General features: G+C 51.0%; 1 protein-coding gene across 1 annotated transcript in view; it reads left to right on the plus strand.

Annotated features, from left to right (window-relative positions):
* Positions 1–14,272, plus strand: part of LOC137911466 (adhesion G protein-coupled receptor L3) — a 68,538-nt gene extending 54,266 nt beyond the window's left edge. Inside the window, exons 16-25 of the mRNA XM_068755840.1 lie at positions 3,191–3,257; positions 4,697–4,788; positions 6,315–6,356; positions 7,318–7,344; positions 8,666–8,834; positions 8,907–9,032; positions 10,075–10,171; positions 11,217–11,342; positions 12,527–12,544; positions 13,317–14,272. Of these exons, the coding sequence (XP_068611941.1) occupies positions 3,191–3,257; positions 4,697–4,788; positions 6,315–6,356; positions 7,318–7,344; positions 8,666–8,834; positions 8,907–9,032; positions 10,075–10,171; positions 11,217–11,342; positions 12,527–12,544; positions 13,317–14,272 (1,720 nt within the window). The remainder of the gene's footprint in view (positions 1–3,190; positions 3,258–4,696; positions 4,789–6,314; positions 6,357–7,317; positions 7,345–8,665; positions 8,835–8,906; positions 9,033–10,074; positions 10,172–11,216; positions 11,343–12,526; positions 12,545–13,316) is intronic.
* The last annotated feature ends 581 nt before the right edge of the window (positions 14,273–14,853 follow it).

Below are 14,853 nucleotides of genomic sequence, written 5' to 3' on the forward strand. Positions count from 1 at the left end.
AAGCCTGCCCTTCATCCCGAACCCGCCCGGCGATCCCTGCCGCCATCGGGATGAAGAGTTGATCCGCGAGGCCGCGTCCCCGTGAAGTCAAAAGATAATGCTTTGCCTCCTCCCTTCCCCTTCCATAACGTTTTATGGCTGTGATTCACGGCTCGGCTCTCGGATCGCTTTCCTCGACTTGCAATTAATGTCCACTCGACCTTTTTAGTCGTTTAATTAAAGCCATTTGGGTGACAAAACACACTAGTTGTGTTCAACCGTGCCAATAATGAGATCAATCCGTGGCAGCGCTGCATCTTATTATTGTTGGAAAGTGTGTGTGTGTGGGGTGGGGGGGGGGGACGTGCGTACATGCTGATGGCGCTCGCCATCCGCGTCGCCTGGCCTGTAGATAGCTTCATCGGCCCGGGGAAGCGTGCCGCCACGTTACGCGCTCGGAGTTTGGCCTCGGTGTGAAATACAGCGAGCTCCAAATGGCTCGTGGACTTCCCTGCTTCGTGTTTCTCTTCCGGCGCTGCCAGCTCCAGGAAACAAGCGCGGCATTGGCTGGATGGCCGCGGCGTTCGGCTGCCAGCCGCCGCGGGCGAGCGTCCAGCCGCGTCCCGCCAAACAAAGCTTAGCAATGCTAATTATCGGAAGGATGCAAACAAACGCAAGAGGTCAGGGAGTGCGGTCGCTTCGTCGTGTCCCGGCAAACAAACAAACAAACATTTCTAAACGCTGTTTTCCCCAGATTGCTTGCGCCGTCTTCGCCGCCCTGCTCCACTTCTTCTTCCTGGCGGCGTTCACGTGGATGTTCCTGGAGGGCGTGCAGCTCTACATCATGCTGGTGGAGGTGTTTGAGAGCGAGCACTCCCGCCGCCGCTACTTCTACCTGGTGGGCTACGGCGTTCCCGCTCTCATCGTGGCCGTCTCGGCGGCGGTGGACTACCGCAGCTACGGCACCGACAGGATGTGAGTACTAAACCGGCGCCGGATCGCCCGCCTGCCTCCGTCAGAGGAATAATCACCGCTTTATTTTAGGGATGCTACCAGTCTTAACGAAGCGGAACCCTTTCTCTCGCGCCGCGCACTTCCTGCTTTGCTGATTCGACACTGTTTTGACAGTGAAAAGTGCTAGCATCAGTCGGTAGCGTAGCCGGATGGATGCCGGGCTGTTGAGGTTCACGTCTTCGGCATCTTGGGAGGCGCAAATCACAGCGATGGAAGGAGAGCGAGCGTAAACCAAAATGAGACGGGGAGTGACAGACGGCGAGATTAACAAAAATATGGGAAACAACAGAGGCTGACTTTTATTTCCCACGAGGGGGGGGGGGTAGTGTGTCAGTCGTTTGCTCTAAAGCACAAAGTGCTCTATGAAGTATTGTAATGGAGGATCCCCCCCCTTCCATCCCTCACTTAATCTCAGACGGGGACATAATGAAGACCAGCATCAGCAGTTTGCTCCGGAGATGTTTATCACACGGACGCAGGCGGCGCTGCCTCCTGACGGATGAGGCGGCGGCTGCCACCGTCGGATCCTCGCCATCATGTGAATAATTAAAGCCTGCCACCGGTGGAACAATTATACGCAGCCTCTTGAAGGATGAGGGGAAGAGGCGAGGCGTGACACGCGGCGCATAGCGAAAAGGCCGGGGAGGGGGAACGTCGTCCCGCCGCCGTCGCTCCCAGAAGCGTCCGATGGTTGTGGCCTCCGAAATGTTTGCGATCGGCGCGTTCGCCTCTCGTCCTCGATCATAAGAACTGATCGGAGCGGGTTGCGGCGCTACGACTCGTGGTCAAAAGGTCGTTGAGGTCATCGCTGAACGCAGAGCATGCTGCAGGACGAGCGTTTTCACACTCGTCCGGTCGCCAGCGCCGCTCTTATGCCAACAATATGACCATTTTTAGCACCTTCAGCGTTGAGGACGCCCGGTGTGACATCACGGCAGGTGGGCGAGCGGATGCAACAAGACCGAGGCCCGAGGTGTTGGCGCCGTAAGGTGTGGCTGGCACAAACCCACGGCTTTCATCGCTCGGTTACTTTCGGAGCGGCGTGCAAAGTGGAACATCGCGAGGCGAGATGGGAGAAACGCAGCGACGACACGAGCGGAGACGGGACAAAATGAAAGCCTCCAGCTGCCACCGCCCACCGAGTCCTTAAAATCTTCCTGCGATCTGAAACGACAAGCAGCGGAACAAGCAGCGGAACCGCCGGCGTAATTTACATCAGCGAGCTGTGAGCTTTGATGAGCTCCCAGAATTCTGTGCGTCTTTTGTTGCCGCTTGTTCGCTGCTTTGTGCATCCGTATGTGTGTGTTTTTTTTTTTATGTGTCGCCTTCATCCAACAACAAAGGAGCAGCCGCCACGTCGACTTCGCCGTTATCCCTCGTTTGTCTCCGAGGACGATGGCAATAAACAGGAAGTATTTACTAACTCGTCCCCGGGATGAGGACACGACCGTTTGTCGACCGCGTGGCTTCGTTTTTGTCTCCCAGCGCGACAATTACATCAGAGATGGCTGCAGCTCGAGTGCGAACGCCGTCTCCGGGTCGTATTCATGGGATCGAGACCGACGGTTCTTTTTTGAGATGTACATTTCTGTCTTTTTTTTTTTCCACGGCCATTTCCCTGAACCGTGACTCTGAACACGACCGGGGGAACTGTAATTTCCCAGTGTCCAAAAATGGAGGAGGCGGTCCTCTGCGCCGGCGGAGATTAAAAGATGAATAATTCAACCACGGGTCATGAATCAAGTTTTCTTTTCCTTCTGGCATTTCAAAGGCCCGCCGTCTCCTTCCGCCGGTCCCGTCGCTCCAACTCGGCACGGAGGATCAGTGCGAGGCCGGGAGTGGAACGCCGTGAAACCTGTCGGACTCGATCAGAATCAATCCAACTGCGGATCTTTTAGATCTTCCTGCTTTTAGACCCTCAGCTCTCCCGTCCCTTTGCACCTTTTACGTTTTGGCTTTTTCTTTTCGTTTCATCCTTCCTGCTGTCGCTGATTCGGACAGACTCTTCCTGATCTTCCTAATTCTTCACCCCTGGGGGGTGTGTTTTTTTGAAGTCCCGGTTCCTCTCTCTCATTCCAGCCTCACATTTGATGAGTATCCTTTGAGCACAAGTATAAAGCTGCCCCCCCCCCCCCCCAATATTAACCATCTCCCCTTCCTATTCCCCTTTCATCTCACTCTATCTCTTTCATTGCAGTTGCTGGCTTCGACTGGACACCTACTTCATTTGGAGTTTCATAGGACCTGCAACCTTGATAATTATGGTAAGCGTGACCCCCCCCCCCCCCCCCAGCCGCCCTGCTTTGCTCATTAACCCTACTTAACCTGCGGGGTCGTTGCTTAAACGGTCCAAAGAGATCCCTTCTCCCAGCTCCTGTCCTCCCCGAGCATATATTCCACCTCCAGGCACGGAGCCGTCCGAAAAACCGATGGGGTGCAGCAAGGAGGGTGCATTGCGACGGCTGCGGTCTTCTGCTCTTGGGGGGGGGGGGGGGGGACGCACACGGTTTAATAGTCCAGCTATCATTTACTTTAAAGAAAAAAGAAATATAGCTCATTTTATTGATCCAACTGTTTTAAATCTGCCGTTAAGCATTGAAGTGAATGCCGGGCTATAAATACTGCCTTGGCACGAGAGGCGTGCTCCTCATTTTCCAAGACACCAATCAGCCGTCATCATGGATACGGCGCCATCGGCGACTCGAGCTTCCCCGTTCAGTCGTTAAATATCCACGACGGCTTTAAGACTGTAAATATTCCCGTCCCACAGGGCACAGAATGTGGAACGCCGAATCCTACACAGGAGTAATGCGCTTTCACGCCCCGGTTGGGTCGAGTCGTTCGCGATGCGTCTCATGACTCACGACTTTCTTTCTTCCATTCGCAAAACCCAGAATATCTATGTTGGGAAGACGGACTTTCTTTCTTCCATTCGCAAAACCCAGAATATCTATGTTGGGAAGACGGCTTCAGCTCGCATCCGGTTCGCCTCTGGGAAAATCGCGAAGGTTTTTAGACAAAGACGTGCTGCAAGCAGCTAAAAGATCTTCTTCTTCTTTTTTCTCGTGGTAACCCCATAATAGGTGGACGTAACCTGCGAACTAAGCGAGCCAGAGATAATTGCTGTTTTTGGAAAGTCGCTCTGAGAGGACTCCCATGCCGTTATTAGATTTAACTCCTTGTTATATTTTTAGGATTGCCGATTTTACCGAGAAAGGAAATAACGAGGTACAAAAAGATTGGCTCTGTTAGATTTACGTTTTTTATATCCAGCAGACAGAAATGCGACTTTCCTCTGATGAATCACGATGTTTTTGTGTTCCCACCTTTTCCATTCCGTAACGTTTATGAACTGCTGGGGATTCTTCCTCAGCTGGAGCTGAACATTTCCGTGGTCCAGATCTGGACACGACCAATGCGGGAGGGGGGGGGGGGGGGGGGGCTCAGTGTGAATACGATGAGACAATTGTGAATAAGTCAGAGGAATAGAAGAACACGCCGCCGCCTTGTCTCGCCGCCTCCTGCTTCGGACGCTGAGGCTTCGTGTGGAATTTTGCGCTCTGTTTGGCAAAGTGTGAATCCGAGTCTGGCTGCGGCGCCCGAGCTTCATGCTACAAAGTGTTCTGATTTAAAATGGACGGGAAGCAACGGAAGCTTAGCTCCCGCCTCTCTCTGACTGCCTCTGTGAATCTCTGTCTCCCAGCTCAACGTGATCTTCCTGGGCATCGCTCTCTACAAGATGTTCCACCACACGGCCATCTTGAAGCCAGACTCCGGTTGCCTGGACAACATCAAGTAAGAACTCTTTTGGATTCTCCAGAAGTGGCGCTCCTTGGGGGCTGATGGAATCCGTCGCGCCTCATTGTCACTTCTGTTTAACGCCCCCCCCCCGTTGGATTTGAATGCACCTCGCCGATTCGCTTGTCTCGCCTCTTCCCTTTTGATGTTTTTTGAAACCTCATTAAAAGCACTTATAGTTGTGAGCGCCTCGCCCAAGGGAGGAGCCGGCGAGGTAAGCGCTTCTCGTTACACTGAAATGTTGTGTCAGGGAGGGTTAAAATCAAACGGGGGCGCGTCTCCGTGGTTACCGGATGAGCGCTGCTGCCCGCCGTGGGGGGTTGCGAGTCGACACACCTGACCTGGATGTCGTGGATGAGAAGGGGCGCGGCTGACGGCGAGGCGTCTGCGTGGCCGTCAGAAGCGCCGGCTCGGCCCGTTATTCATTATTTGGGCCGCGATGAGCCAACCGACAAAAGCAGCGAAAAAGACGTCGGCGATTATCCTCTCATGTGGAAATATTCTCCTGGTAACAAGAACTAATTACCGTGTAGCGTAGCCAAGCTATGAATAGGCTACGCTAACAGAATCAGGGTGTTTGGAAGCATGACTTAAATTAAATCCATCACAAAAGGAGCGAGATTCTGAGGTTCTGTTGGCCTGCTTTCACTGTCCTCATCCTTTATCGCGGGGGGGGGGGGGGGCTGACTTCCTGTTCATGTAGTTTATGGTGCAACAGATGTTTCTGGTTGATCACTTCTGGAATTTTGGCTTTCTGTCGACACCAAAATGATTTCCTGCTTTTCCTGCACGCTTTGACGTCTCCTCCAGTGTATTAATATGCAGGAAACCTTAGACATAGACTCTGTGAAATACCCGGGCGGGTGTTTGGTCCTATTTCATTCTGGCACATCACAAAGGAAATGTCAGCGGCGTGCACTTTGCAGCGACGCTATAAAGACATTGTGTTATATCCGATTGGCTGCAGGGTCGCTCGCGGTTTCCCGGGTTCCTTCAAATTTACTTTGTTTCCTCGGGATGGCGAGATGCATTCCGCGTTTTTATCCTGCAACGAAGTATCGGACGGCGCTCTCGGGGTGGCGTGATTTATTACGCCCCCCCCCCCCCCCCCCCCGGCCTCACCGACTTTGAAACGGCCGGCAGGCCTCATTCATCTGAAGCCGTTTCCGGGTCTAGACCCATCACTCAGCACGCCGGCCGTCGGGTGTCGGTCGGATGAACAACAAAAGTATCCAAGCGAAGATTCATAGATTTCTATGAATCTTTCAAGGTGAAGGGGGGGGGGGGGGGGTGATCCGCGGGTTAATTATGCTCATTAACGGAGGCCTATTTTGTTCCCCTTTTTTACGGTTCGATGTCTCATTTTCAGTTTGGATTTCGTCATGCTGCCCCGTTTTAATTTGCTTTTACTCTCTCTGCTTTTCTTCATCTCCTTCTTTTGATGAATGCTCTCGCATCCTGTCGTTTTGTCTTTAACATGTTTTCTGTTCTTCATCTCCCGCTTGCTTCCTGCTCGTCTTCAGCCACCGTTATTATGACGGATGTGTTATTGTGGAGTGGCGCTGGTAAGATGCGACGTTTCTCACTAGAGGATGTAGAATGAAATGAATATTTGTGTGTGATGCGTTTGATTCTCCCCCCCCCCTCTCGTCATCCCATTGAGACGGAGCCACCGCCGCTGCCCTGTGAATCATGGGTAACGATCCATCGCCCCCCCCCCCCCCCCCCCCGTCGTGACGTTGCGTCACCTTGCCTCATAATGTGGTATTTTTAGAGCATTAGTTTAAAGAAGCCTGGAATCCTTCATGCCGGTTTAAACCTTGAATTGAAACGCGCTAGCCTGGACGATCCTCTGCTAACGTCTGATTAGCATCGCTAGAATAAGCAACGACCTTCAAAATGACCTCACACAAGCATTGAATTGACCGATTGGACTGCTAAAATACTGCACTTTGCATTAGCTTCTTTTTTTTTTTTCAACCTTTAATTGTAACACCAGCTTTCAGGATTCAGCGTCCTGATTGGCTAAAACGCATCTTCATTTTTCAGCTTCATGATTTGTCCTCTCGGACGCTTTTCTTTCTTTGGCCGCCGCCTGGAGGGAGACGGTGTTTTGTTCACTTTGTGTCCGCCGTTTGCGTTTTCCTGTGTCCGTTCCGGGGGCTGGGGGGGGGTTGATAAAGTACCTCTCCCGCCAGGTCATTAAGACCGCCCCAGGAAGATGGTGTTTAATGGTCGCCCTGGTGAATTCATAAATCACTGATTTTGCTGCACACCTGGCCCATTTCTACAGTTTAAGCGGGAAGGTCTGCCAGCGTTTATGACGGGAGCTGGAGACGCCAGTGAAGTGAGATAATTACGCAGATCGCCTGTAAAGCGCTAATAAATCGAGACGAGTCGGACGGATGCAGCAGCCCCCGTGGGCAGAACAGTCCTCTTCCTCTTCATCCTCCTTCCCTTGTGTGCATCATCATTGCTGCTTTATTTTTATTTAATTTGATTTTTGTCCCTGTCCCGTTTGTCCAGCCGTCAGGATCACAAACCTGAGATCAAGTAAGGGAAACGGAGTCCGCTTCCATCCGTGCCATCTTTCATTTACTCCTCCATATCCCCCCCTCCAAAAAAGCCCCATCAGCAGCCAGATCCATCTCGCCGCTTCCTGAATCATTAAGGTGATTTATCGTGGAGCGCTCAGGCAGCATTAGCGTGCAGGCCGCCCGCTCGCCTTAGAGCCGGATTAGCTTTAAATGACACCTGTGTGTTGGCCGTGCATGCGGCGCTCGCCGGTTAGCTTGCGCTGGCAGTTAGCTAACATTTAGGGATGACCGTCAATGACGGTAGCAAAAAGTGTCCATTAAACACAATCAGTCTCAGACTAATTCATATCTATCCGGCAAACGCATCACTGCAGAACGACGAGGGCGAAGACGTTCCCATTGGCTGAAACGCTGCATGAAATAAATCGGCGTTAAGAAATTCAATCGAAGCCACAACCGCCTGAGGCGACGCGGAGCGCTTCGACCTGGAAGCTGAAACGATCAGCTGCATTCGTGCACAGGTGCCGAAGAGCCTGCCGTCATTTGAGACAGCTGCATCTTGTCTCTGCAATATTTAATCACGGCTTCCTGATTGCTCCGGCGTGGGTAATTGTTCCCCCCATCAGAGGCTGAAAGGAGGAAAACAGGTATGAGCGGTTTAAAGGAGATCTTTATCCACGCAGGCTGCACGTGGATGAAACGCGTATTAATCTGAAGCGTACGGAGTCACCAAAGTGTCAAAAGGGTGCAGGTGAAGGGTGCATAAAAATGGCAGCGCTCGCTGCGGAGCTTCCACAAATCTCGCCGCTTCCCGAGCGCCGCTTCAATCGTAAATGGGCCCCGGCGTTCTCAAGGGCGTTTATCTCCGTTCAACCTTTCAGCTCGAGTCAGAATTTACAAGACACTTATCCCGATCCCGAGGCAATCGGGTCCAATATGTAATATAGTCCTGTAAATAGTGCGGCGATGGAGACGCCAGGCTTGTTACTCTTCCGTTTAGACGGCGCTCCATGGCTGCAGATCAGTCGACGTCTGCGCCTTTTCAAGTCTGCCGGCGGCTCGACAGAGAGGTGAAAAGATGGCTTCAGAGAATGAACGTCTAGATCCATTCCTCATCATTTGTTTTGTGCCCCCCCCCCCTGCCCTCCACTCGCCCCCGTCCCTTAGGAAAGGCTTGATTTATAACTGCTGATTAAACTTGAAGTGATTTACCGGGGATAATTCTCCTTCAGTGGGATCAGCGTTAAAGACGGCACTTTTAGATCCTCCGTTTATCCTCACAGATCCTCTCTGATCTAAACGGCTAACTTTTCCATTTTGTTTTGCTCCCGTTCCAGATCGTGGGTGATCGGCGCCGTCGCCTTGCTCTGCCTGCTGGGACTCACCTGGGCCTTCGGCCTGATGTACGTCAACGAGAGCACGGTGGTCATGGCCTACCTCTTCACCATCTTCAACTCCCTGCAGGGAATGTTCATCTTCATCTTCCACTGCGTGCTGCAGAAGAAGGTACGGCCCGGTGGCGGTTTGGGAGTCGACCCCCCCCCCTCTCCCGGAGTCTAATCCTCCGCTGTCGTGCAGGTGCGGAAGGAGTATGGGAAATGTCTCCGCACTCACTGCTGCAGCGGGAAAAGCGTGGACAGCTCCATGGGCTCTGGGAAAGGCGTGGCCTCCCGCGCCCCGGGACGCTACTCCGCGGGATCCCAGGTGGTGCAGCGCCTCTTATTTCTCGACTGTGTCTGTTTGTCGTTCCCGATTATCCTAATTCCGCGAATCACCTTGTTATCGCTGTCGCTACAATACGCCGTAACGGAGCATTCTATCCAGAGAGTTTGATTTTCCTCCAAGTTGAGCGCTCGTCGGCGAAGTGTTTAATTGCACGCGGCGCCTTGACTGGATTTCTCTAACCTCACGCTCAGTGATTCTATATGAGCGGGACCGGAATGGAAACACTCGCTGAGCAATTCAAATAAAACTGCAATCAGCAAAGTTCATCCGAAGCCGTTGAGTGGGAATCCGTCTGAAAAACAACTGGAAGAAACCGCAGCGTTATTCTCAAGCCGCCTGTGCCTCCAGCGCCGGGTCAACCCGAGCCGGGTCGGCACACGTCAGCCGAGGTTACCGCAGAATTTTGATCTGGAGAATGCGGTGTGGATCCTTTGCTTTGCTTGGGTGTGTTCTTTTGATTGAGCCTCTGTGGATTGAAATGTTCACACTGCAAATTTCACCTTTTAACGGGGAATTTTAGAGGCGGGTAAAACAGCGGCATCTCCGATTCCGTTAACGGCGGCGGAAACGTCTTAATTAAGCTGCAGCCTGTCTCCAGGTGTCGAAGGCAATCGCAGAAGAAACATCCGTTAAATGCGTCGCTTCACTTCATGTATTTACTCGTCAACTCGTCCCTCTAGGCTCGGAACCAGCTCTGCTGGTGTAAAGATGATATTTAGATTTTAATTTAAAGAGTAAGATGACTAAAGAACTCACGGAACTGTAAATGATGCCAATGCAATTACTTCGAGGAAGAAGTTTGGGTTAGTTTAGCTCAGCGGTCGGATGTCAGAACCCTTAGCTCGTGCGGCTAATTTCGGGTGAAGCGTCTTGGAGTCTTTGCTACCTGAGGCGCGGCATTCGTACTAGTCTTTTATTGGTGGTCGGTTCCAGCGCTGTTTGTCATATAGCTCAGCCTTTATTGTGTCAAAGCGTTTCGCAGCATAAGCTAAAATACGTCTCGCCATGTTTGTCTCCACAGAGCCGGATTCGCCGAATGTGGAACGACACGGTCAGAAAACAGTCGGAGTCGTCTTTCATGACCGGAGACATCAACAGCTCGGCGTCGCTGAACAGAGGTACTTCGTCCAGCTGCAGGTCCAGATGTAAATGTCCCCTTAGCTTAGCAACACTTTCAGAATAGCATTAAAGCTCCCAGCAACAAGCTTTACATCGTAAAAGTGTTCCTGAATAAATTGCAATTCCAAGTTAAAAAGTGACATTTTCAACGAACAGCGACGGGAAGCGTTTGACCGTGACGCCGTTGGCGGCAGCAATGCGTGAACTTCGGTATCGCATGTAGCATCGTTGCTCACTCTCCAAACACGCCCTTGCTTGCGTCGACGCTAATGCGTAGGTACAGCGACGGGTTAGTTTTCGACACGGGGGGAGGAAGTGTCTGGATATTAATAATTAAGCTTAAAACCATCAACAGACTCGTGAAGAGGCCGGGAAGCGACGGGTCGGCCGGGCGTCGGAGACGAGCAAACACGGATCTTCCATAAAGACGGAAGGCAGGAATTATTCAAAGGATTTTTGCACCAGGCTGGATCTGCCGAGAGAGATCCGAGTGTTTCGCCATCACGACTATCACAAGATGCTAATTGAATTGCTCTTATCAGTTTATGCAAATTATGCAAATATATTTCCTGACGACCCCCCCCCCCCTTTCCCGCCATTCCCCGGAACCCGAGAGCGAGCTTGCAGCTGACACTCGTGCCGAGTGTGGAATTGTGTAATTATCTTAATAACACGTCAAATTTATCCCCGACTTGAACGCTGTTGCACCACTCGGCTAGCTTGTTGTAGCAAATGTATTAAATGTGGACAATATCGATGATCCGAGTAAAACTATCACATTAAATACAAACAAGTAAAAGAAGACTAGAAAAAGATAGAAAAAAATACTTCTGCCATCAAATGCTAACTTTTTCCTCAGCATCGACATGGGTCCCGTTAGCATTGCCGGCCCATGTAGCTAGCCCCCCCCTCACAGTAAAGATCATTTGGATTTTAATGGCTGTCATTGCTGCTGCATCTGCCCAACTGATATGTATGTTCTTGTCTCTCTTTCCGCACACCCTTCCTCTTTTCTGTCTGCCTGTCTCTTTCTGGCTGCTCCAGGGGCTATGGCTAACCATCTTATTCCTAATGCACTCCTACGTCCTCATGGCACTAACAATCCCTATAACACATTGCTTGGGGAATCGGCCGTCTATAACAACCCTCTGGGCATGTACAACACGCAAGGTGTGCCAGCTTCTTTTCATCCTTTGACATTGTGCAGGTGCAGCGTCTTCCAAAGTCCCGGAGGAAACCGGGATGTGAACATTTTCTGTCGCTTTGGGATTGGACAGTTAAAAGGAACGGCCTCACACTGAGCCCAGATCCTGCCGTTCACTCCTGGTTCCTTTTTAGAGGGCCGCGATTGGAGAACGCTGCTCCGTGTTGTTGTGTGTTAGCATTAAATTAAATAATACTTTAGCATTTTTCATTGGGTTTGTATCTCGGCTTTGCGTCGCGGCTTCGATGAGTCACAATCGGGATTTTCGGCCCATTTAAAATGTGAAAATGATCGGTGGCCGCGACGAGCCGGATGCACCCCCCAGTCAGTTCCTGTAAATGTGCTCTAACGTTGTCAGCGACGCTTTCTGTGCCATGTCTTCTGTCTGCTTTGGTATTTTGCTGCTGTTGGTATTTCAAATGTTAAAATGTAAAATAATACGATAAGCAAAACAATTTAATTGAAATCTCTTCGCGTCTAAATTCATTCAAGCGTGTAATTTTCTATTTCTACTTTCGTAAATCATCAATTATTCCATATTCTGTGTTTTAATGGGACTTTACAAAAATAATTGCCCTAATTTTAAAGCTTTTTATCCTTCTAAATCCATATAAAATGGATCTACTGGTACATTTAATTTTGGATTCTGAATGGGGCAGAGTTTAAAATATGATTCTTTAATATAACATTTCTAATCAGTCAACAAGAGATGCACTTTACTGTGGGACTATTAGACAACAGTTTATTATTTTATTCCAACCGCCCCAGTCTTGAATTTCACATCGCTGAAACTTTCTGAGTCTGTAAACTCGTGTAAAAACTGCTCTTAGATCAGCGGATAATTTACGTTTGCAATAAAAGCGCTGCATCGGGGCTCGTGACGGAGGGGCCGTAACTCACTTGCGTTGCCGTAGATGTAAAAGAAATATCCGAAAGGATGAAAATGTTAATGCATCTAAAGGTTTACTGTGGAGCGCCGTTGTCGAATATTACCTGAATTTTTTGTGGTTTCTTTTCTGTGGCTGCGCTAAAAAACGAGCATCCCAGAAACGTTTTCTTGATGCGCCACCGTCACGCGTTTCTCTTCTGCCTGTCGCCGTTGTGCTCATTGTGTTTTCTTCTTTCCTTTCCCTCATGCTGTCCCAAAAAGAGCCCTACAGAGAGACAAGTATGGGAGTCAAACTAAACATTGCTTATCAAATGTAATTGACTTTGGCTTTACTTTCTTTTTACTCAGCACTCAGGCGGTCATGAAAAAAAGAGCGCCGTCCCCTTCGGAACTGATGGCGTATCCTTTTATCAGCGAGGCCCCACCCATTTTATACACTGTAAAAATCATTTCGGATCTCGGGACCTGAATTCTACATTTCACTGGACTCGGCTGCATTAGATCTTAAAAGAGGCTGTTTTTAACGGACCCATTTTCTACTCGCGAATTCAATTACGGGACAACATTCAGACTCGCCTCGACGTCTCGTAGGACGCATCCCTGCGAATATATCACCCCCCCCCGCCTCTCCTTCCCTTTGATTAAGCTAATACACGCCGCCAAGGTCTCCGAACGCCTCGCCCAAACTCCCGGGAGGTCGGACCAAGGGGGGGGACGGTCTTTCGGCGAGTTCGAACCGTCGTCATGCTTGGCCCGGTTGCAGATTTACAGCCGGCGCTCTGATTGGTGTTCGCTGCATGATTAGACGCATGGCGATGTTTTGTTTTTTGCTTTCTTGTGCCGCACGCGTCAGAGTTTTCATTACTGCCAGAGAGTGATGTGACTTTTAGATGTCTACTTAACGTCTACTTTAAAGTGGGTGAGTGGTATCACACGCTGAAAGGGCCTCAGGTTGGGAACATATTTCAGAATAAAGCCCAAAGTGTAGTTTGTGTTTGTAAAAAAAAAAAAAAAAAAAAAGGCTGACATTTAGCTTCGGTTGTCGTTCCAGAGGGAATCCTGAACAATGCCCGGGATACAAGTGTCATGGATACTCTACCACTGAATGGTAACCATGGCAACAATTACAGCATCGCCAGCGCCGAGTACATGAGCGACTGCGTCCAGATCATTGACCGGGGCTACAACCACAAGGAGACCACCCTGGAAAAGAAGATCCTGAAAGAGCTCACTTCCAATTATATCCCCTCCTACCTCAACAATTCCCACGAGCGCTCCGCCGAGCAAAACCGCAACCTGGTGAATAAGCTGGTCAACAACGTCAGCAACGGCGGAAAGGACGGCGGCTACGGGGTGGGCTTGGGGATGGGGATGTGCATGAACGTCCCACTGGGCCTGGATGAACATTCTGGCTTCGGCCCGCACCACGACGAAGGCCTGGGTCTGGAGCTAATCCGGGAGGAGTCCAACGCGCCGCTCCTGCCCCAAAGGCCGCCCCCGTCACTGCAGGCAGTGGACAACCTCCACAAACACCTCCACCAGTCGGCGCCGCCGCCTCTGCCGCTGTCCCACCATCCCTTCTCCTCCGCCGCCGCCGCCGCCGCCGCCACCTCCTCCTCCTCATCACGAAGGAGGATCCCCCAGGAGAACAGCGAAAGTTTCTTCCCCTTACTCACCAACGAGCACACCGAAGACGAGGGCTCGTCCCCCAGCCACAGCCACCAGAGAGACTCTCTGTACACCAGCATGCCCATGCTGTCCGGCCTGCCCGACGCGTCCGCGGGGTCCGCCGACGGCGACGCCAAGAGCCCAGAGGCCAGTTTGGATGACGTTTACTACAAGAGCATGCCCAACCTGGGCTCGCGCAACCACCTCCATCAGCTGCAGTCCTACTACCACCACCTCGGGCGGGGTAGCAGCGACGGCTTCATCATGCCCCCAAACAAAGAGGATCTATCTCCGGAAGAGGCCCGCCACGAGCCCTCGCACCTGGTCACCAGCCTATAGAGCCCGAACCCTTCCACTCGTCCGGTGTCCCTCCTTTCACCGTAGTCCTCCTGTCCTCCCCACGTCCCTTTGTTCCACCGGTCGTTGGTCTTTTTATTCTGTGTTCTGATGTCGGATGTGGGGTAAATAAACTGGACTCTTATTGTACAAGCCGATTGATAATCGTTCCGTCTGGGGGGGGGGGCTAATCTGTGACTGTTCTTGGTTTGACGTCGCGGGAACCTGTTGGTGTGTCTCCCCCTCCGAACCCTGTGTGGTTGGCGTGTTTTGTCTCGGTGTGAAAAGAGACATTTACCCACTCGGAGAAGTGGCCTGACATCGGAAAGGAACTGAATAATCCCAAACTCTAGAACTCAGAATCAATGGGAAATTAAAAAAAGGACTATTTTATTATACTTCTGTATCTATAATGACTTTTTGAACGTTTTTCTTCCTCTTTGGTGAGTTGCAGCACTTTTTTCTTTTGTTTTGTTTTTGCAGACGTGTACCTTCAGTGACAACCCCCCCCCCCCCATTTAAACACATTTTGAACAGTTCCCATGGAGGAATTATTGATCGTATGCTTTCAGACATAGCTGTCC

The sequence above is a fragment of the Brachionichthys hirsutus genome, chromosome 23 (genome assembly GCF_040956055.1).
Source record: "Brachionichthys hirsutus isolate HB-005 chromosome 23, CSIRO-AGI_Bhir_v1, whole genome shotgun sequence".
Taxonomy (NCBI): domain Eukaryota; kingdom Metazoa; phylum Chordata; class Actinopteri; order Lophiiformes; family Brachionichthyidae; genus Brachionichthys; species Brachionichthys hirsutus.